At 33.4% G+C, this 23,655-nt stretch overlaps 4 protein-coding genes across 4 annotated transcripts; 3 read left to right on the forward strand and 1 right to left on the reverse strand.

Moving 5' to 3' along the window:
- The first annotated feature begins 634 nt into the window (after positions 1-634).
- LOC107958170 (3-oxo-Delta(4,5)-steroid 5-beta-reductase) lies at positions 635-2,436 on the forward strand. The gene is made up of 2 exons (XM_016893857.2): positions 635-975; positions 1,072-2,436. Exons 1-2 carry the CDS (start codon positions 937-939, stop codon positions 2,206-2,208), a joined length of 1,176 nt encoding a protein of 391 aa, XP_016749346.1. The 5' UTR covers positions 635-936; the 3' UTR covers positions 2,209-2,436.
- Positions 2,437-12,825: 10,389 nt separating this feature from the next.
- LOC107958171 (3-oxo-Delta(4,5)-steroid 5-beta-reductase) lies at positions 12,826-14,573 on the forward strand. The gene is made up of 2 exons (XM_016893859.2): positions 12,826-13,117; positions 13,202-14,573. The coding sequence occupies exons 1-2, from the start codon at positions 13,079-13,081 to the stop codon at positions 14,336-14,338; spliced, it is 1,176 nt and encodes a 391-aa protein (XP_016749348.2). The 5' UTR covers positions 12,826-13,078; the 3' UTR covers positions 14,339-14,573.
- Positions 14,574-16,856: 2,283 nt separating this feature from the next.
- Positions 16,857-17,376, forward strand: LOC107960731 (cytochrome B5). Its single transcript, XM_016897021.1, has 3 exons — positions 16,857-16,934; positions 17,023-17,136; positions 17,179-17,376. The coding sequence occupies exons 1-3, from the start codon at positions 16,857-16,859 to the stop codon at positions 17,374-17,376; spliced, it is 390 nt and encodes a 129-aa protein (XP_016752510.1).
- A 371-nt stretch (positions 17,377-17,747) lies between these two features.
- Positions 17,748-21,360, reverse strand: LOC107958172 (uncharacterized). Its single transcript, XM_016893860.2, has 5 exons — positions 20,788-21,360; positions 20,401-20,515; positions 19,657-20,295; positions 19,360-19,537; positions 17,748-18,245 (listed from the first exon to the last, which is right to left on the reverse strand). Exons 1-5 carry the CDS (start codon positions 20,862-20,864, stop codon positions 18,220-18,222), a joined length of 1,035 nt encoding a protein of 344 aa, XP_016749349.1. The 5' UTR covers positions 20,865-21,360; the 3' UTR covers positions 17,748-18,219.
- Between the last annotated feature and the right edge of the window lie 2,295 nt (positions 21,361-23,655).

Genomic DNA, 23,655 nt, shown 5'->3' on the forward strand with positions numbered 1-23,655 from the left:
AGTATTAATATATAAATTGTTACAAATTACTATATTCATATATTAGAACTAACAATTTTAATGGATTAAAAAACTAACATTTTTAATTTTACCTCTCTAAGCTCATATATAAAACTATTTTTAACATTTTATAAATTAATGAGAAAACGAGAGTGAAAAAGAGTTGAGTAAAATTTTTGGGAGAGATGAGTGAAAATTAAAAATGAGAGTGGAGTGAAAATGGGTAAATAGAAGCTGAGTGTTTTTTTTACCGTTTGAATTCTGATTGGATTGTCGACGTGACGAGACCTTTGTGCAGCAGGAAATCGGTTCACGATAGATCGATTTTCGTCCCTCGGCCGTCGTCGGACTGACGTGACATCTTGCATCGGTTAGGCAAAATGGTTTTCCGTCGTTTTACCGACAAGTTTTTAACCCGTTTGACTGACGAGCACTGATTTTATTTAACTGACCCTTTCTAACTTGATTATATGACTATTTTTTTCTTCTTTTCCAAAACATATTATCCTAAATAGAAAAAAGTGTGAAATTTAGCTTGTGAAAACCGATTTTCCCTCCCTGGCGCGGTTCTATTTAAGTTATTTTTATTTTGTTTTGTTTTAATTTGATAAAAAGAAAAAAGCAGATAAAGGGACAGAAATGCCCCCCAACTGGAGTCTCCCTAACATCGTTGTGGCTCTTCTCTTCTCACCCTGACCTTGTTGTCGTTCTGTCGCTTTCCTTAAATCACTTCTACTATAAATTGGCTTAAACAGTAATCATGAAAACCCAACTACCAAGAACGATAGACTTTCCAACCCAAATTTCAAATCCCTTGATTCCTTTTTGTCAACCAAGCATCCCACCCGGACTGTTAGTTCGCCGTTTCATCAATTTCCCAACCTTCCCTTTTTGTTTAATTTCCTACCCCAATTTTCGCCACAAATCTAATCCAAAATGAGCTGGTGGTGGGCTGGTGCCATTGGAGCTGCTAAGGCAAGTCTCTTTCCTCTTTTGGCTTGCTGGATTTGTCTTTACCTTTACGAAATTGCTTGTGATTTTGATTTTTTTTCTTTGTTTTAATTTTTGCAGAAGAAATTTGAGGAAGATGAAGCACCGAGAAGCTTCCAGAGCGTTGGTCTGATCATTGGAGCCACCGGCATAGTCGGCAACAGCTTGGCTGAAATCCTCCCGTTATCCGACACCCCCGGTGGCCCATGGAAAGTATACGGGGTGGCTCGTCGGCCCAGACCCAACTGGAACGTCGACCATCCAATCGAGTACATTCAGTGCGACGTATCCGACCCGAATGACACCGAATCGAAGCTCTCTCAACTTACCGACGTCACCCATATCTTCTACGTCAGCTGGACCAACCGAACATCCGAAGCCGATAATTGCGAAATCAACGGTTCCATGCTCCGCAACGTTTTGCGTTCGGTGATCCCAAACGCACCCAATCTCCGCCACATCTGTCTACAAACAGGAGCCAAACATTATCTTGGACCCTTCGAGTTGTTGGGTAAGATCCAACCGCATGATCCGCCTTTCACCGAAGATTTACCGCGGTTGAACGCACCCAATTTTTACTACCATCAAGAAGACATCCTCTTTGAAGAAATCGAGAAGAAAGAAGGATTAACCTGGTCGGTGCACCGACCCGCAATCATATTCGGGTTTTCGCCTTACAGTTTAATGAACCTCGTTGGCAGTCTTTGCGTTTACGCGGCCATTTGCAAATACGAAGGCAAACCGTTACACTTTCCTGGGAGCAAAGCCGCTTGGAACTGTTACTTTGAAGCTTCGGATGCGGATTTGATTGCGGAGCAACATATATGGGCGGCAGTGGATCCGTACGCCAAAAACGAAGCCTTTAATGTGACTAATGGGGATGTTTTCAAGTGGAAGCATTTGTGGAGCGTTTTGGCAGAGCAATTTGGGATAGAAGAATTTGGGTTCGTGGAAGGGGAGAACCGGGGGTTGGAGGAGATGATGAAAGGGAAGGAAGGAGTTTGGGAAGAAATAGTGAAGGAGAACCAGTTGCAGAAGACGAGTTTGCAGGAGGTGGGAAACTGGTGGTTTTTGGATGTGGCGTTTTTGGCTCCGCTGCAGTTGCCGCTGCTCAGTATGAATAAGAGCAAGGAGCATGGATTTTTGGGGTTTAGGAATTCCCGGAATTCATTTGTTACTTGGATTGATAAGATGAAGGCTTACAAGATTGTGCCTTGATCTCATTCAATCTCTTGTTTCAAATTGTTTCCTTGTTTTTTCAGATGAAGAAGAAATTTCTGTTGTTTTACTTCTAAAATAAGTTCGTAGGGTAAGCTATTAATTGGCATTCAACCGTAAGATGTCAGAAACAATTGCTTACCTTCAAAGAGAAGCTTCTGTTGTATTTGTGAAAATGCTGTGTGGTTTTCTTTTCCTTTATTTGTTTATGATGCATTGTTTATTCTATTTTGTAGAATCTTGAATTATACTATTTATTACTTGTTGATTAGACAAAGTCTAGGCAAATTTATTGCGTATCAGTTCAATATCATGGTTAATAGTTTCTGCCTGTGGTAATGCTGTTATATGATTAGCTTCCGTCAAGTGATTATACATTTTATAATCAGCCTTGTTATTTTCCTGGTTTTAGCTTATAGTTTTGAATTACACTTTCAGTTTTAGTCTTAGATTTTTGGAAGCTTACTTTGTTTGATTAGTTGCCTTCACTGTATCTTCGTAGTGGTGCTTGAGATATGACCGTGGGGGATGATGACTACCAGTTATGAAAAGGTTTGCAAGTGGTCCATATGGTAGACATTCCCTAGGCTGATGAGGGGTAAATTCACATTGGCTTTTTAACAGCACAAATGATTCTGAGCTGATACCCACCTTAAAGAACTTGCAGAGTTAATAGGCAGGGAACTATATGGTGGTAACTTGTTCACCCATTTGAGTTACTGTATACTGATAATCTGTTCACCTACCTGTACTTTTCTTATTTAAGTTTGTTTAAGGACCCTCTCTAACTTGACAACAGAGGAGAGGCTGATCCATCCATTTGTTTCCCAAATGGTGTGTTGATTACTTTGTTATTATCTGGTGAACCTTGACAGCTACATTTCGCAATCATATAATTAATTTAGCTGTAAATGAGTTAAAAAGTAGATAAAAGTATCCTCGAAACCTTGATACTAGAATGTAGGTAGGATTTTGTCTTTTATTATATGTTGGATTAAGGAATAAATTGGTCATTTTGTTAACAACTGTCTGGTCATTTCATTAGGCACGTCAATTTTTAAAGGTAAAAATTGATAAAATTTCTATCAAAAAATATTAATCTGCTATTTGATATTAAGTATAAGGATTAATTTATCAAATTTAGGGCAAAATGTAATATGATTTCTAGTACAAGGATTTCTATAGTTCTTTTACAAGTAAAAGTACAATAAAAGCTTTTGTAGGAGTCTTTATTTAAAAAATAGATAAATTAATTCTTGTACATTAAAATAAACGGATTCTTACAAAAAAAAATTTAATCTTTCTATTGTTAAAAATTAGTCTATGTACGTTTTGTGTAATAATTTATTATTTTGTCTAATTTTTATTAGAAGAAATGAATGAAATTTTTAACAGAAATAATTATTATTTCTATCTAATATAAAAGAATTAATTTATTTAATTTTAGAGTATAAATCATAAAATATAATTTAACTCTTGATACAGAAATTTATGTAATAATTTTATGTTGTGAACTTAAAGATTCTTGCCCTCAACTCTCAACTCTCAACTCTCAAATTACTTATATAAAATGGAATTTTAATCAAGATTTAATATAAATAAATCTCAAGGTTAGGTAAATAAAAGTGTTTGAACGAAAATTTAGTGTAAATAAATTTCAAAGTAACTACGTAAAAAGGGGTCCAACCAAGACTTAATGTTAGATAAGAATTTAATTAAGTCATTGAACAATACGTCAGCTATTACTTATTGGTTTGGGAAAATACTGCAAAAGTAGCGTAGATTCCTCCTTTACCCTGTCATTCATGATTCAATCAGGGATAACAAGTACAAGAAAATTTGGTGGATGCTGCAGCTTCTCCACAATAACAACTAAAAGAAACAGGGAGAGGGTTTAAATTTTTTTTAAGGATGGATATTAAATTGTAATTTTATAGTAGTTAAATATAATTTTATTTTTCAATAAATTATATTTTTATAATTTTTTAAAATATTAAATTAAATATTTATTATTTTTAGAGAGCTAAAATATAATTTTACTTTATTAATTTGTGAAACCTCCTCACAAGATGAAAAAAATCATTTAGCCCTGGTTTGAAACTTTTTCTTTTTCAGTTTTAAGTACTGAACATGGCAAGCTCAACATCCGCTTCAATTCATTGGTATGAGCAATGACCTCCACATTTTCCAAGTTAAGAAGTTTCACAAGATTCAAATTGACCAAATTAGAGGGGCCCATTAAGGGAGGGATAGTAACTCCTGTTCCTTCGAAAATGGTAAGATCTTTGGCGCAAGAAGAAGGGGCTGATCCGTATCATCTTGACTTGGTTCTGATTTCTCTATTTTTTTAAAAATACCGCTTCTCCTACTCATATTGAATAGAACATGCTGAGGCAAACCTTCTTCATGTAAAACCTGCTTGATTTAGATCGGGAAAATTGTACGGTTTTATGAAACCATGTGTATATGGCTCGAATCCGTAGTCAATCCTATTTCCGATAGGAGCAGTTGACAATTGAATCAAACTTTTTCCATTATTTTCATATCCGTAATAGTGCGAAAAGAAAGCCTGGCTCCAAATTGTTCAAGAATAGTGGCGTTGTTGAGTTTCTCGATCCTTTTGACTTAGAATTAGTCAGTTCTATTTCTTGATGGGGGCAGGGAAGGGATATAACTCAGCGGTAACAACAAATTGCTTTTGTCTACTCCAATGATATAAAATTTAGGATTGAATTGAGAGAATATGTAAATACTAAAAATTTAGGTCAATTTTTCTCAAATAATAACTAAACTATGTAATTTGAAAATGTTAAATTACTAAATGGATAAAATTAAAATTTACCCTAATTCAATGATATAAAACTAATATCAATGTCACATATTCCTTTTGATTATCATAATATTTATTTTTATACCTATTTCACTCTTATATTTTAATATTTTAGCCACATCTTAACCTATAACGAAAGTGAACAGTAGTGTTTGATTAGCGTAACTCGTCTTGGTTTCTGGCTTTAACTACACTGCCTCTACTGTAACCGAAACCATACTGTTGAACAACATCAATGCCAACCGTATCGCATGCAATTATATATGGCTTTAAATCTACTTTTAAAATTTTATTCAGTAAACATTCATGACATGGCAATTATATATGGCTTTAAATCTACTTTTAAAATTTGCCTTTTTTGCACAATTATGATATGTTCAAGATACGCGCAGAGTTGTGACCAACTTAAAAGGTTTTACAACTACAATATTTAAAGCTATTTAAAGTTCAAAATAAGCACACCCGACACCTTAAATTTATGTTTGTTTCACGTCTTAATAGAGAAAATGTTGAATTATTTTACTCATGAACTTTTAGTGATAATGTTGATGTGGTTCTTCTAACAATGGATGGAGCTTGAAATAATGTTAAGTTTGAAAACTCAAGGTTTGTGCAAAATTAACGTGAGTAAGGAGATCAGCATCCAAATTTATTCTCCTAATTACTTATCCAACTACACAAAGGGCTGCCTAGAGACTGTTCATTCATCCATCATCTTACCATTTATGTTGCTTAATCACCGGTGTTGATGGTGTAATGGCCTAAATTCAAAGTTATCGAAACAATAGTTTCGTAACCACAAATCCGATTTAAGAGAAATTTATTTCAATATTTTTACATGAAAATTGATATGATAGGAAAATCGTATGAAAATATTGATAGAAAAATTTTACCGATTTAGTTGTTAGTTAGAAAAAGAAATTATTGAAGAAATTGGGTAAAAACAAGGTATCGAGACTTCTATCTCGTAAAACCGATTCGAAAATAATTTTATAAATATTTATGAAATGTTATTAATGTGGTATTAAAATTTCGTTAGGAAATTTTAATGTTTGGGTAGTCAATTAAATGAAAAGGACTAAATTGTAATAGGTGTAAAAGTTGCTAGAATGATTAAATAGCTTAAGAGTCTAATGAGAAAGGATTTAAAAGGAAATTAGACCCAAAAGTTATTTGGACTGGACGGCAAGGATATAAAATCAGAAGAAAAATTGATAAATTAAGGGTAAAATTGGAATATTGCAAAATTAACTAAATAAAGCTAGGATTAAATAGGAAATATCTAGATTTCTCTTCATTTTTCTTCAATTCCAGCAGCTAAAAATGCCATAAGAGGGTTCTCTAAGCTGGTATTTCATAATTTTTGCACCAAGCGAGCTAAACCTTGCCTTTTTCTTGTAATTTTTGTGTTTCTAAGACTTTTGCAACTAGGTCCTACTATTAAATTCATTAGTTTTTGATTTCATGGATGAAATTGAAAGTCACCATGATTGAGTTCTGTACTTTATGATGAAATGGAATGAAATTAAAGCTTTAATTTATTTATGAGATGATTTTATTAGGTAATTTCAATAGAAATTAATTTTTAGGACCTAATTGTGGAAATGTTTGGAATTAAAGCCTATTGCTGAAATTCTGATTTTTAAGGGTTGTAAACTAGTTTAAAGTGATATAATAAAGTGTTAATTGAGAAAAATCATCTCAATTGAGAGGCTAATTGAGTAGGGACAAAATTGTTATTTATTAAAAGCTTAGGGGAAAAATGGTAATAAACGGCTTGAACTAACAATATTGGACAGCAGCAGTAGACTAACTTTGAAAAATCACCATAAATTGTAGGAATCGAATTAGAAGATGAACAAAACATGAAATTAAATCTTATTGAGTCTAGTTTCTCATAGAATAAACATGTAAGCAATGGATTTGTAAATTTTGAGATATAATAAATTTTGTGAGACAAGGTCAGAATGAATTCGAGTTTCCCTGTTTTGACTTTGAAAAATCATAAAAAATTGAATAAAAATAATTAGGGGCTTAAATTTATATGTATAGAATCCTGAATGAGTATATTTTCAAGAGAAATAAATGGGAACATCATCCAAATTCTGTATGAAGAGATAATTAATTTTTAGTGAAGAAGGGTCAGAACTGTTGGACAGCTGAAAAGGGGTGACTTTAAAGAATAAACTGTACTTATTGGCTAAACCAAAAATTCTGAAAATTTTATGGTAAGAAGATATGTGAGTCTAGTTTCAGAGAAAATTATCGGATCCTAATTTGTAGTTCTGCAGCTCAAGATAAAAATAATTTAGTGACTATGACTCAAGTAGACAGCTTTGAATGAACTATAAATAATAGTTGAATTATAGAGAATGTTGCATATGAACATGAAATGTATTCAATTGATAATTAAATTTATTTATTTAGATCCAAAAGATTCAAATACGAAGCTAGATCGAGGAAAGGAAAAAGTTCGGAATTAGTAGATTTTTTGTTTACAAACAAGTATCAAGGTAAGTTCGTGTAACTTGAATTATATTTTTAAATGCTTGAAATGTATGTTATTGATGTGAATATGATTTGAATGTTCATTGTATGAAAATTGATGAAACATTGATATATTTGATAAAAAGCGGAAGAAATCCCTATTGGATGGAAGGAAAATTCGATGGATCTCTGAAAAAGAATTGACGGTAAAAAGGATCTAGCCCGAACGGGTGATCCTATCCTGATATAGCCCTCCCGAAGAATATGTGGAAAATGGATTTAGCCCGGACGGGTAATCCGAATTAGGGTCTGAATTTAGCCTGGACTGGTAATTCAGATCCAAGCTCATTAGAGTAATTGTCATTGCAGGGGATTTAGCCTGAACTGGTAATCCCGACAATACTCTATGTGTAACGGCCTAATTTTCAGTGGTGTCGGAAATGGTGATTTGAGATCACTAAATCCGACAAATAAGATTGAACAAGATAGTAATTTAATATTTATGAGTCAAGTAAGAATTTAGAAGAATTTGTGAAATGATGAAATTAGTGAATTAAAAGAATTTATTAGGTCAAACGGGTCAAAAACGAGGTATCGAGACCTCGAATTTGAAAATCAAGCTATAAAATATTTTTATAAATATTTATGAAGTTTCATTTAGCTAGTATTAAAGTTTGGTTGAGAAATTTTAACGATTAGGTAGTCAATTAAATAAAAAGGATTAAATTGTAATAAAAATAAATTTTGCTAAAAGGATTAAATAGCTCAAGTGTTAAAATAAGGAAGATTTAAAGGGAAATTAAGCCTAAAAGTGAATAGGCTGGACGGCAAAGGCAAGAAAATCAGCAGAAAAATAAGGGAAATAAAGGCAAATTTGGAAATTTTACAACTTTAACATATAAAATAAGAATAAAATTGAAGAATCTAGAGATCTCTTCATATTTTATCAGCCAAAACGCCATAGAAGGTCTGGAGAAAGCTGGTTTTTCATATTTTACATCATGTAAGTTTAATTCTTTCTTTTTTCTTGATAATTTTTATGTTTTTGTGACTTTTACAACTAGGTCCATATGTTTAATTCATTAGTTTTTGATTATATGGATAATTTTGAAAGTTTCCATGAATAAGTGCTGAAATTTTATGATGATTTATCATGGAATTGAGGTTTTAATTCTATTATATAATGATTTTATGAAGAGATTTTCATAGAAATCATTATTTAGGACCTAATTGTGAAAGTTATAAAATTAGGGTTTTGTGATGAAACTTTGAATGTCAAAGGCTGTGAAATAGTTTATAATGTTTAAATAAAGTGTTATTTGAGAAGAATTAGTTCAATTGATGAATAAATTGAGCAGAGACTAAATTGTAAAAATTGAAAAGTTTAGGGTAATTGTGTAATTTCGACAATTTAAGGGCATAAATTGTGAAATAGAATAGAATTGAAATGGATGCTAATGAAGGAATGATTTTATAATTATAGATCAAGAAAACGAACTGAATCGTGGAAAGGAGAAAATTCAAGAATAGTCCCTGAATTTCTACGACTTTTGCAAATTAGTCCAGGTAAGTTCATGTGGCAAAGTTCAATGTTTTGATATGAAAATCTTATGATTGTTAAAGTATTTTATTGTTGATGAATACTATCAATTTGCATTAACTAATAAATAATGTGTAACTAAAAGTACAAATTAGTAGGAACAATGGATTTGTGTGCTTCTATTCTGTGACCCTGATGAATTGACGAAAAATATGTGATAAGTGCTCCCGTTTAAGACCATAGCTGGGCTATGGCATCGGTGCAATGTGATAATGTGACTCCATATAAGACCATAGCTGGGCTATGGCATCGGTATAATATGATAATGTGATTCCGTATAAGACCATGTCTGGGATATGGCTTCGGTATGATATGTGAACCGTGTAAGACCATGGCAAGACTATGGCTTCGGTGTGTGATGCGTAACAATGTGAAAGTCCATAGTTTACTATGGCAATGTGATAATGAAGCACTCAATTCCCTTATTGTTCCCTAATTTGACAATGAAGTAAATGAGAAATGGGCCTAAGGGAGTTAAATTGTGAGTAGCCATATGGAAATTATTCCAATGAGTTATTAATGAAATTGTGATTTGGAGGATGAAATAGTTAAACTAATAGATATATGATTGTGTACAATATTTGATATGATTTGTGTTTTTATGCCTATGAGCTTACTAAGCTTCAATAAGCTTATTTGTGTGTGTTTGATAATTTCTTTTGTAGATTGAATTAAAGAGAAGTTGGTAGATCGGATCAACACAACAGGGCACACTATTCAGATCAATTCCGGTAGTTTTTGTTTTATGTTTAAGATTTATATGGCATGTATAGAGTTTGAATGAATTGAAGTAAAGATGTTATAAACTAGTTAACAATATTTGTACTAAAACAGTTTTTGGTAAGTAGCAGTAGTTTGACTTTGAAAATTCACCATAAATTGTGGAAATTGAGTTAAGGGCTGAGAAAAAAATGAGATTAAAGCCTAATTAGTCTAGTTTCATATAGAGGAAACGGTGCATGCAATTGGATTTTATGTTATGAGATATTTAAATTGTGGTGAGACAGAGTCTGAATGACTTCGAGTTCCCCTGTTCTGATTTTAGAAAATCATTAAAAATTTCACAAAAATAATTATGAGTCATACTGTATATGTATGGATTCCTCATTGGGTCTATTTTTAAGATAAACAAATGGCATGGTTATTTGAATTTTTGTACAGAGAGAAATTTGGTTCATAGTGCATAGGGGTCAAAGTAGCCAAACCCTGAAATAGGGGAGGATTTAACTAATAAACTGTATTAATTGGACCAACCAAAAATTATATAAAAAAATTGGTAAGTATATATATGAGTATAAATTTTGGGAAAATTTACGAATTTGGATTTCGAGTTTTATAACTCGAGATATGAATTATTTAGCAACTATGACGCAGTTGGAGAGCTTGTCTAAAAAGTATGATATAAATTATCTGAATTTGGTTAAGTGCTCAAATAAGTTTAGTAGTGCCTTGTGCTCGACTCCGGCAACGGTCTCGGGTAAGGGGCATTACACTATGAGTTTATATTACAGGGGATTTAGCCTGGACTGGTAATCCCGCTGCAAGGTTGAGGTTCGCGGGAGTGTGCTCTCTGAAATGGAAATGTGCGCACATGAATATGATTTGACGGACCCGGAATTGTAAACTAAAAGTGTACCTCTGAAAAATTCATCGAAATTCCGATAAATTTAACGGGATAAATATGGAAAAATAACAAGAAAATGGAAATCATGGTATTGATGAACACATCAATCATGGTATATATTATTGGTACATGAAAATTATTGTACTAACTTAAATGTTGAGTTTGTAAATGTTAGGGTAATAATGCATTGAATGGATATAGGAATGTTTATTGTATTGTATTGAAAATATTAGGTAAGTATAATTCTTGTTACATGAGCTTACTAAGCACAAAGTGCTTACCCTATTTCCTTTTCCTCTGTTTTGTAGTGTTAAGAGCTCTCGGAGATCGGATTTGGTCGGAGACACATCACACTATCAACCTTAGGACTTCGGAATATAAAGAAACTTTATTTTGGAAATTAATGGCATGTATAAGCTATTAAAGTAAATGATTCTATGAAATGAATGTAAGGTCAGCCAATGGTATGGCTAACAAATCTTGGTTTAGTTATGTGATAAGGTTATCTTATAAAAATGCATGAATCTATCTTGAAAATATGTTGAATTGGATTGGTTGATTTGAATTGATCTCGATATAATATTGCAGGGAAGGTTAGATATCTGTAAAGGGATTATATTGAGTTTTTCAAAAAAAAAATTAATTCGTAAACTCCGGTAATATCTCGTACCCTATTCCGGCAATGAATACGGGTAGGGGGTATTACAGATGGTGTTGTGTTCGGCTTTTTTTATTTAAATAACCCAAATAATTTAATTAAGTACTAAAATGATCATCCTTTTAATTAAACATCAAAATAAGTTGAAATCTACAGTAAAAATTAGTAGAGTCAAATTATATGGCGCCACCAACTTGCCACGTCAGCAGGGAGCATAAAAAATTAATTTTTTGGTGGAACCATGTAAAATAGCTTCACCTGTATAAATATGATGAAAATGCTACAAGTTCTAGAAAAATAGGGGACTTCAAAGCAATTTTCCATTTTCTGGTGGAGCCAACTTAAATGGCGTCACCACACACCCTTCTTTTACTTCTTTTTTTAATAAAAATTTTTAAAAAGGTTTTTAAAAAAATTTATTTAAAAATTTTAAATGTTTAAATATTATTAAAAATATATTTAATATTTAAAAATAATATTTAATATTTTAAAAAATAATTTCAAAAATATATATTTCAAATTTAAAAGTATATTTTTGAAATTATTTTATTTTATTTAAAAATATATTTTTAAAAATATATTTAAAATTTAAAATTTAGAAAAATTAATTTCAAAAATATATTTTTAAAATATATAAGACATATTTTCAAAAAAATAATATTCAAAATTTAAAAAATAATTTAAAAATAATATTTAAAATTTTAAAAAATATATTATAAAACATTTCAAATATACATGTCAAAATTTTTAAAATTAATAACAAAAAATAAATAAAATAAATAAACAAAAGAAAAAAATATAAAACTCAAAAAAAGAAAAAAAATTAAAGAAAAAAGACAAAAGTTAAATAAAAAAGTACAAAAAAAAAAGTAAAAGAAGGGTGTCAGGTGGTGGCTAAGTTGGCTCCATCAGAAAATAGAAAATTACTTTGAAGTCCTCTATTTTTTTAGAATTTGTAATATTTTCATGATATTTATAGAAGTGACGTCATTTTAAATGGCTCCACTAAAAAATTAATTTTTTATGCTCCCTGCTGATGTGGCAAGTTAGTCGCGTCATATAATTTGGCTCCACCAACTTTTACTGTAGATTTCAAGTTATTTTAATATTTAATTAAAAAAATGGATCATTCTAATAATTAATTAAATTATTTGAGTTATTTAAATAAAAAAATGCCTGTTCTAACACTAAGGTTTTGTTTGATAGAGAGAAAAGGAGATTAAAAAGGTGAAAATTTTAAGGGTTAGAAAAATAGAAAGATAGAAAATATATAAATGGAAAGAAGAAAAATAAAATATAATTTTGAATTAAATTAGTAAGTCTTTCCCTCTAATTGTTGGTGGAAATTTTGCTTATCCAGAGTAGGTGCTGGCTGCGCTCCTATTTTCTTTTCAAATCCCTTTAGTCTTCATATGTGAATCCCAAACATCGTCACTGCTCTCCTCAAACCTTTTGTCGTTTTCATTAAGTGCATGTTATAAATAACCAAGAACAAAATCCTTTCCAATCCAATATTTCAAATCCCTTTAATCTTCTTGATCGATAAAACACCCCACCCAGATTGTTAGTTTGCAATCCCATCAAATCATCTATCATCAATTGCCTAACGTTTCCTTTTTGGTTTATTGCCGTCTCCCATAAATCTAATCTAAGTTGTTTTAAAGAAATAAAATGAGCTGGTGGTGGGCTGGTGCTATCGGAGCTGCTAAGGCAACTCTCTTTTTTCATTGGCTTGCTGGATTTCTGTTTACCCTTCACGAAATTGATTCTTTTTCTTTGTTTTAATTTTTGCAGAAGAAATTTGAGGAAGATGAAGCACCGAAAAGCCTCAAGAGCGTTGGGCTGATCATTGGAGTCACCGGCATAGTTGGCAATAGCTTGGCTGAAATCCTCCCGTTATCCGACACTCCCGGCGGCCCATGGAAAGTATACGGGGTGGCTCGTCGGCCCAGACCCAACTGGAACGTCGACCATCCAATCGAGTACATTCAATGCGATGTATCCGACCCGAATGATACCGAATCGAAGCTCTCTCAACTTACCGACGTCACCCATATCTTCTACGTCACCTGGACCAACCGAACATCCGAAGCCGAGAATTGTGAGATCAACGGTTCCATGCTTCGCAATGTTTTGCGTTCCGTGATCCCAAACGCACCCAATCTCCGCCACATCTGTCTACAAACAGGAGTCAAACATTATCTTGGACCGTTCGAGTTGTTGGGTAAAATCCAACTGCATGAGTCGCCTTTCACTGAAGATTTACCGCGGTTGAATGCTCCCAATTTTTACTACCATCAAGAAGACATCCTCTTTGAAGAAATCGAGAAAAAAGAAGGATTAACCTGGTCGGTGCACCGACCCGCAGTCATATTCGGGTTTTCGCCTTACAGTTTAATGAACCTCGTTGGCAGTCTTTGCGTTTACGCGGCCTTTTGCAAACACGAGGGCAAACCGTTATACTTTCCTGGGAGCAAAGCCGCTTGGAACTGTTATTTTGAAGTTTCGGATGCGGATTTGATTGCGGAGCAACATATATGGGCGGCGGTGGATCCGTATGCAGAAAACGAAGCCTTTAATGTGACTAATGGGGACGTTTTCAAGTGGAAGCATTTGTGGAGCGTTTTGGCAGAGCAATTTGGGATAGAAGAATTTGGGTTCGTGGAAGGGGAGAACCGGGGGTTGGAGGAGATGATGAAAGGGAAGGAAGGAATTTGGGAAGAAATAGTGAAGGAGAACCAGTTGCAGAAGACGAGTTTGCAGGAGGTGGGAAATTGGTGGTTTACGGATGCGATACTTTCGGCTCCGTTGCAGTTGCCGCTGGTCAGTATGAATAAGAGCAAGGAGCATGGGTTTTTGGGGTTTAGGAATTCTCAGAATTCGTTTGTTACTTGGATTGATAAGATGAAGGCTTACAAGATTGTGCCTTGATCTCATTCAATCTCTTGTCCAATTTGTCTCCTGGGTTTTCAGATGAAACTTTTGTTGTTGTAACTCTAAAATAAGCACATAAGGTAAGCTATTATGGCAGTGGCGTGGAACCGTAAGATGTTACACACTGGCTTACCTTCAAATGGTGTCTCCCTGTATTTGTTTATGATGCATTGTATTTTATCCTATTCTAATATTAGAAATATACAATAAAAACTTGTTCGATTTGACAAAAGCTTTGGCGGGAAATTTATTGTATGTCATGGTGAATTGTTTGTGTTTGTGGTGAGGCTGTAATTATTGATTAGTTCCCATTAAGTGATTACACATTTTATAATCTGCGTTTTTATTATTTACTTGGTTTTAGCTTTAAAGTTTTCAACTACACTTTCAGTTTTATTCTTACAATCTTAATTTGTTTGATGCTAAGTTTTATCCTCTTGCTTGCCTGCCCCTCGCCGATTTCCTCTTTTCTCACGCTGGAATTGATATGTCACTCGTCAACTTCCTTATTCTCTATGGACAGCGCCACCAAAACCATCACCATAACCACTCAACAAACCGCCGAACCATGACTTTTACCTCTTTCTCACAAATGCTTGGATAACCGAAAAAACTTAAAAGAAACTCAAACTAATGGTGTTCAAATGGTTAACCGAACTAAACTAGTATTAACTGAATTAATTGAACTTTTTAATCCTTTAACTGTTAATATAACCGAATTTTTAAAAAAATTAATTGAACAATAATATTTCGATTAATTCAATTAATTGAAATTTATATATATATTTTGTTAAAACAAATATAAAACATATAAAATAAACAAATCTATAATGTCCATTTGACCAAAGAAACTGAACTTAACCAAACTAGTAATAGCCTAATACATAAAATATATAATATTATTTATTAACTTTGATTAATTCAATTAATTACACAGTTTCGAATCGAATTAACCGTTAACCAACCTTCGACCGAACTAAATTGATTAATGACCGATTAATCGAATTAGACCAATTCGACCGGCTAATTCAATTTTAACCAAAGTTTGAACACCCCTAACTCAAACTACCATGCTATAGAAACAGACAAAACCGTTGTAAGAAAATTTGAATGAAAAAAATGTTTCATTCATGGGCGAACCGGAATGGAAAGAAATTATAAGTAAAAATTACGCTCACCTCTGTAACAGTTAAATCCCCTTACTATTGTAATAATGCTAATTATTTATACGTTAAAACATAAATATTTAAATATGTAAACCCGCTGTTTGGTGCAGGTATAATTCTAGTTTCAATTAAATTAGTCGAACAGAAATTTTTAATGTGTTAGAAATATTTTTTAGGGGGTTATATGTGGGATAATCATCTTTGGGTCAACAAGATTACTTTTTAGCTAGTAATAAAATATAACTAATAAGGGTAATCTGAATATTGTATATTTAACTATTGTAGTATTCTGCTTGAACTATTATTTTTATATTATTTTAGTTAAATTTACCCTTAAACGGTAGCAAATGTATATTTGTAAAGATTACTGTTTTGTTGTGGCTATGAGTTCTGGGTAAAAGACGACAAATTGCTATATCTTGTCACTTGTCTTTATTCTTTTGGAGGAGACATCAGACGTTAGGCATGGAACATGTGCAATCACAGGCAACAACTCTGATGGCCTGCAAAATTTAGCTTAGCAGGTACTTCGTGTGTGTGTGTGTGTATATATATATATATTATGGTACTCCGTTCATATTCCAGGGAAAATAGAATAACCAGCAATTAAAAGGGTACAATTAAGGGGAAAAAAAGACATTAATTGCTGCCTCTTCATTAATTCATTTTCACCTGTATTAAATACTATGTTGTAGTCAAATGTTAAAACAAATATTATATGTATATGTAAATTGCATAGCATAAAGTCTCAGTTTAAGAAAATAAAAGGAATAAGGAAGTAATCATTCTTTCATCCAGAAGTCCTCTGAGCATTTTAGGACCCGGTACTAATATTCCTATAATTTACTTAGCTCCAGAGTCCAGAGGTTCCTTTGTTAATCTGTGGTAAATTGGTCATAATAAGTCATTCGCACTGAATACATTCATTATGTGAAATGTTGTGGCTGTGCGGGGGTTGGGTTAGGCATCTAGGGTCACATCACATGCCTTAGAAATTGGCTGTGGTTGCAAGTCTGGATTTCAACCTTCCGAGCAAGGCATGAAAGTGAACCACTTCTCCGCCCTTTTAGACTCTTCTTAAATTCCAGTTTCATGCCTACGTATCCCATATGATTAACATGATGCAACTGAAAATCAGCGACTGCAGTTTGGATGATATAGTTAGGTCAATCGAATTGCAGTGTTCTGTCCGTAAAACCCAACTCCCGTGCGCATCCTCCTCTTTTCTCACCAAATTTTGGTAGGTGGCGTGCTGAGAGCCACCCTCGCCATCCATCTAAGATAATTTGGGATTTTGCTAACCGAAAAAAATGATCACCAATTTTCAGTCTATGTCACAAAGCAAACAAATGGCAGAATACAGTGTTCACCTTCTCCCAGGTTGCTCAGCACAAATCAAAGATTGCTGGCTTGTCATCGATGGCAGAGTAATCCATCCAGCTCTCTTTTCATTATAGGATTGTTCCAAGTAGTGAATTAACTAGACTTGAACTTGACTAACTCTAATGCCTGTAGGCACTGAACGATACAAGGTGCCTGGAAGAACATCCAGGAGGAGAAGAGGTGTTGATAGAGTCAGCAGGTAAGGACACCACACAGGCATTCAGCGATTTCGGACATAGCAAATTGGTTCAGATGTGACTCCTCAAATACTTGGTTGGCATTCTCTAGGGTTACTCTTTCAAAGAGGATGCAGATGCCCAGGTTGCTTCGAGTAAAGAACCCAAGAAGAAAGAGATGAGTGCTTTAGTGATCAAGGATGACAGTATGCCCAAGTATGCAAGCATTGTCGAAATGTTCCTACCACTCTTAGTTGCTGGTTCCTACTTCTCTTATAGATACCTCACTACAGCCTCATCAATGGTGTAACTGATTTGGTATGACCAGAAGTTTCTAGATGAACCACCAAGCCAATTTCAAAATGCCTTCTATTTTTTCCTTTATAAACTAATCCTGGTTTATAATATTTGATAGAGTTGGAATTTTGCTCAGAGATCAGTCCCTACTTATCCCTGATGCGACCATTTCATGAAGATAGATAATCTTCCATCTCTTTTTTTTCCTGATAAGGGTAAATAATCTATAATCTACTATTATTACTAGGTCATTAGTGTCATTAGACATTCATATTACCCAGCAGGAAATTACTAACAAAAAAAAAAAAAAAAAAGGCTGTATTAGATGGATTGGATGACCAACAAGTTGAGTTTAAAGATGGAACTGGGATGAGACCAGCAAAGGAACTTCAACACTTTCTGCCATTTAGGTTTGAGATCCAAATTAGATGAAACTCTCACTTCCCTTCTGCAGCTCTTAATTGGTTACAACTTAAACGAAACTGGTAGGGAATGGAGGGTTAAAATGCTACACGTTCATATTAATACAAAGTACTATTCCAGAAGAAAAAGAATACATATATTACATCATCTGACTGCCTCAGTTCAAATCAATCATCCCTCTGCTCCCTGGTAACAACAGGACTTCCCCCTAACCCGAATAATCAAAATCGGAGGGGAGAGAGAGACAAGAGGTTGTCAAGGAAAAGTGAAGGGGAAAAGGTACTTACTTTTTGTTGTACTATCTTCCCTCAAAACTTCACCGTGTATAACATCAGGGTGCCAGCATAACTTGCACAAGCTGGACTCCTTAACCACCTTCCCCCCAAAATATTTAGCCACTGAGTATGAACTGCCAGTCGAGGATTCTGTGTCCTCATATTGCGTAAAATCCAATTAAAACTGCATAGGATGACAACAAGTTTAGGCTTCACAGACTTTCATGAATTCAATTTAAGAAATGTGATTATGTGAATACGATTACAAAATACAACATGAGCCCCACAATCTGAAAGCATACAAAGCAAACAATGATTTTACTGCAGGAGTCTATCAAGGCATTTAATTCTGGTTCTAATTATTTCGACACATCCCACGTGATCTCTGGCCTGCCACTGTTTTCCACTAGCAGAGAGTGAATCCTTAATGAATCCCCAGACCTGTATTGTGCCATCTAAAGTCTAAACCACGTGAGTTATCCACTTTTATTTTGTTTCTATTGAAAGCAACTACGATCATTTATGTAAAACTTTATCCAATAGCCAATCTTTTATTGTATTCCAGTGCACTCATCAAATTCCAAAAACTTCGTACCCATCAGGCATCAAGCAAAATTGTTTTAAATATCCAACTGAGCTTCTCCATTCCATTCAACCTGATAGCTTTAAAACACCCTCATAATTTTCTCATCTCTTATGACTAAACAATCCTATCCTATATATAAAAATGAAACACTTAGGAAAGTTGTTACCAAGAATACCTTTACTCCATCTTTAATTTTTTTCTCCTCAAATTGCTTCATGAATTCTACATGACCTAAAACACCAACATTCTAATGTATCATTCATCTGACGCAAGTTCATGTACTCTAATCATTTGTCCAAATTAGCTTGTATCTGGATTCACAAGCTCTATACATGCCATTATATCAAGAAACAAAGAATCTCAAGTCCTAGTGGCTGGATATGCAATTCAATTTCTTACTAGTTATTTGGGGCACATTTCTTCAGTTATAATTTCCTTTCAGTCACTAGTCTATGCACATTTAATGCTCCTATACTGCATTGGAATGAGAATTCACCATTCAATCAAAGTAGCAAAGCACAGATTCTAATTAGCACAGGTATTAGTGAAGAATGAAACTGCCTTTAATAATGACAGAAATATAGCAGAAGTTTTTGCTCAAAATTTTAAAAATATAAGTGTATGCTTTATTCCGAAAATAAAAACGAGAAAATAAAAATAACAAGTCCAAAAAGTAGAGCGAAAAAACTAAACAAGTTTCAAGCAAGCTCACCAATCAAACAAAGGAAGAGGACAACCCAAACTGCTAGTCGAATGGGATGACCATACCGCATTTGATACTGAGACCTTTGGAGTAGTCTTTGAATAGCCCCATACCAGCCATAAAGTTGCTTATCGTAATTATCACAATCTAGGCAACTCTTACTTCGTTCATAGCATGCATTGAGGCCCTATAGGAGGAAACAATAAAACAGGAACTTATAAACACTAATGGGATAGCATAGGAAATAGTAACAAAAAATTTCAAAATCTAAATCTCAAATAGGATAGCAGTAGATTAGGCATTCACCGTAGCCAGCTGAGGAGGTCTCAACAACTCTGTATTAGCCTCCGAATCACAATCTACTGCCTTCCACTTCCTGAAACCATTCTTCGACCACTTCACCTTGGCTACAGATTCCATTGAATTTAGGAAACCAGAGAAGCTTGGTACCTTTCGTGGGGGAATGGAGGGCTGACCATTGGAAGAGTTCTGTTCTAAAACATCCCCACCGATAGCAATCTTCCAAGTGCCAATGTTGGCACTAGCACTAGCAGTCCTCCTATGCCCATGTGACTTCTCGCCCTTAGCCTTGGAGGAGCTCCACTCAACAGATTGACCTGAATTTTTCGAGCAATGTGGTACAGATTCTATATTGATTCCTCGTGGGATTTCATTAGTCCTAGAATGACTCTTAGGAGGAAGTTTCTTTTCACCGGATACAGTTGGTCCGGACAAAAATAAAGCAAGATCATCGCATTCCCCTTTGTCCAATCGCACCCAAGGCATTGATGTCTTACCCTCCAAAAGGGCTGATTCCTGCAATGATTTTTCAATCTTTGAAACCTGATCCTCAATTGCCACAATAAAATCTCGATGCCTGTCTCTCGAGTCCTCACTTGAATTTGCATTGTAGCTTGATTGTACAGCCCTTTCAAACTCCTCTAACTGCAAAACCAATTCAATTTCTCAAAACGCTAAACCAATCACAACTCCAATGAAAATATTCACCGGACGAACAATTCATAAGAAATATAGAAAACACAATATGACCTGCCATTTTGTGGTGCCAAGGGTAGTTCGCAGGTCCCTACGAAGTTCCTCGAAATTCCACGAACTACAAACGTCTTTGCTGGCGTGTATCCATGTCCGATAAGTCGATTCCATCCTTTGGGACGGGAAAAGAAAATTAACATGAGATAACTAATTTCCAGCAAATACAAAAGCAACTAATTCAAAAAAAATAAACGCAGCAAAAGAATTTCAAGCGATTATTGAGTAATTGAAATTCTGAACCTTAGTTTAGCATTTAGGAACCTAATTCGAAAAAAAAAACCGTCTTTAGGTTTCAGACTAGGTCTACAGAACCAAAGAAAATTAGGAGGAAAACATAGTGGAGCCGATAAAGGAACCCTAATAAGAAAAAGGGAAGTAATTTACCTGTCCGCAGATTCCTGAACTTCTTCAGCCACAGAGAAGAAAGGATCTTTTTCCCATCGGTCAAAACTCGAAGCCATCTCAAAAACGAATTGAGACAATAATTTACAATGAAATGAAACCAAATCAACGATATCTGCGCCCACAATTTTGGTTGTTTTTATATATTAGAAAGAAAAAAAGCTAATTAAAATTTGAAATCTAAGGGCTCCTTAAATAATCCAGGAACTGAAGTCACAGATGAACAAAATCTTCAAGATTTGAATCGGAAAGGAATGGTGAAAGGTAGAAGGATTCGGCTAAAGAGAGAAAATCAAGAAGGAGACAGAAAGTGAAATATTATATAGATTTGAAAGATCATTAACAGACAGCCAACGTGGTGTCTTTATCTTTGATAATTATGTTAAATTTATTGATGGGAGTTTGACTGCGGAGTACGGTTAAATCGAAACACGATGTCGTTTCTTGACAAAAGACAGAAGGGTGGTTAACACTCTGAGCCTTAACCTGCAGTTCGTTTTTGAATTTTGACCGGAATTCAGACAATGTTGCCGCGTGGTCGAATCTTCGTTACCACTTGAACTTGATATCGGTCAACCTTAAGATTGGATTCATTTCAAACTATTTATTTTTGAATTTTTATAATATTTTATTTTTATTAATATCAAATAATTACAAGGTTGGATGGTCGAAAGTAGATCCAACCACCAGCTAGTATGCATTGATTAAGGAAAAAAAATAATTATTATTATTAACTTCAAACATAAAACATAAAGTTAAAATACATCATAAGTTTTTTATTGTTAATAAATTCAGAAAAAAAATTTGTAATGAATTTTAATTTAATAAAATAATTTTAACTTTATTAACGATTTGACTTTAATTTTGAAATTTAAAAAGTTAAGGAATTAAATTCCTAAAATTAAAAAGTATAAAAACTAAATTTATTATTTATTAGTAAAAGCACAAGAATTTATAACATATTTTAATAATAATAAAAAGAATATTGAGTCTTAATGGAACTTTTATTTTCTAAGAGCTTTTCTTCTCTTTAGTCACTTCTTGAGTGTGGAGGTATTAACTTCAAATTGAAATTTAATCTTATTGATGATAAGATCAATGGAAGGGAAACAAGAAGACAGTTCACAGAGTAAAAATGCGTAAAAAGTTGTTTATAAAAGAAAATAGATAGAGTGCAAGCATAAGAAGAAAAACCTTCTCCCTTTAAGGAAAAAGACTTAACACATGTTTTTAGTAAAGTGAGCTCAAGGTGCACCATGTGTCAAGCATGCACATGCTCTCAAGGACCATACTCGACGAGGTTTCACCGACGAGCAAGGTGATCTAAGGTGCAGCTAACAAAATACATAAAACAATTACCCTTCCCCCAATCGAGGAAAAGGCAATAGAGTGACATTCCTTAAGGCAAGGCAATGACGCTTTGAATTTCTTCTTGTAAGAGGGTATAAACCTTTGTACCTTGTGCATGAATGGTATGTATGGTATAGAGGAATTATGTTGCATCCATGTTTTATAATTGTGATGACATTGATTTTGGTAAAAATGCATGTCATTTGAAATTTTGTTAATTAATGGGAGGGTTATGTGTTTGTTGATGATAAGATGGATGAATTGATAAATCATAATTGCAATGACATGTGTTCATATTTAATTGATATTGTAGAATTATGTCATATTGGAGTTGTGCTAAGAATGCTTGAGCCTTGTATAAATAGGCTTTTTTCTCAAAATTTACTTAGTCCTTATGTTGTCATTTTTTGAGAACTTAAGAATATTTTAAAGCAAAAAAGTCTTTAGAAGCTTTATGTTAGTTGGATTTTGGTCGTCAAATTCTTTGCATTCTAGTTTTCTTCGGTAAGTTTCAAAGTTTTTTCTTGTTTTGTGTTTTAGGCACCATTCGTAATAGTTTATCTTGTCAAATCACGATGAGATTTAGTATTCTAGTGCGTTTTTTTAATTGAAATTATTGTTTAGTGTTATGAGTAAATGATTGGTGAGAGTAGTTGTAGGGTTAAAGCAAAGGGTCGGAAACGGGGGAAATAAATAAAAGGAAGTATTCAAGTACAACGGTGGTGAAATATTTAAATAAATGATAAAAATAAAAAAGAAATATGGTATTTTTATTTATGATGGAAAGTATAAATTGCAAATTAATATGAGCACTATTTAAATTAAAAGTAATGATTTATTATTTAATGAATACATTTTCATGGGACATGTTTCTCCTAAGGAGTATGTCCAATATGAAGGATTGTGGCTCTTCAAATTGTATTCATTGAGTGCATAAAAATAGAGGCATAATAGTGCTCACAAATATATAATTATAATCAATTTTATTTTTAGAAGATAGAGTAAGAATTAGGAAATTCCTCGATTTTGCCAATCAAAGGAAATTCATTTAATTAATTAGTTATCGAAATGTTAAAATTTTTCAACAAAACTTTAATACTACCTTAATGACACTCCGTAAATATTTATAAAAATATTTACAGCTCAGTTTATAGAAATGAGGTCTCGATACATTATTTTCTAAAACCACTTGACCTAATATATTATTATAATACACAAATTACTAATTCAAAAACTTTTTTAAAACCATATTTGACTCGTAAATATTAAATAATAATATTTACGAACTTACTTGCAGATTTAGTGACCTTGAACCACTATTTTCGACACCACTGAAAATCGGGCTGTTACATGTAATGACCCAAAATTCACGGGCATCGGAAAAGTATAATATCGGGCCTCCGTCTTAGTAAATTGAGTTCAAAAATAATTATTAGAAATATTTACTAGACTAGTTGTGTGTTTAATTAGGTTTTAGATCGATGAATTTAGCTTAATTAT

This window comes from Gossypium hirsutum, chromosome A05, assembly GCF_007990345.1.
Source record: "Gossypium hirsutum isolate 1008001.06 chromosome A05, Gossypium_hirsutum_v2.1, whole genome shotgun sequence".
NCBI classification, from domain to species: domain Eukaryota; kingdom Viridiplantae; phylum Streptophyta; class Magnoliopsida; order Malvales; family Malvaceae; genus Gossypium; species Gossypium hirsutum.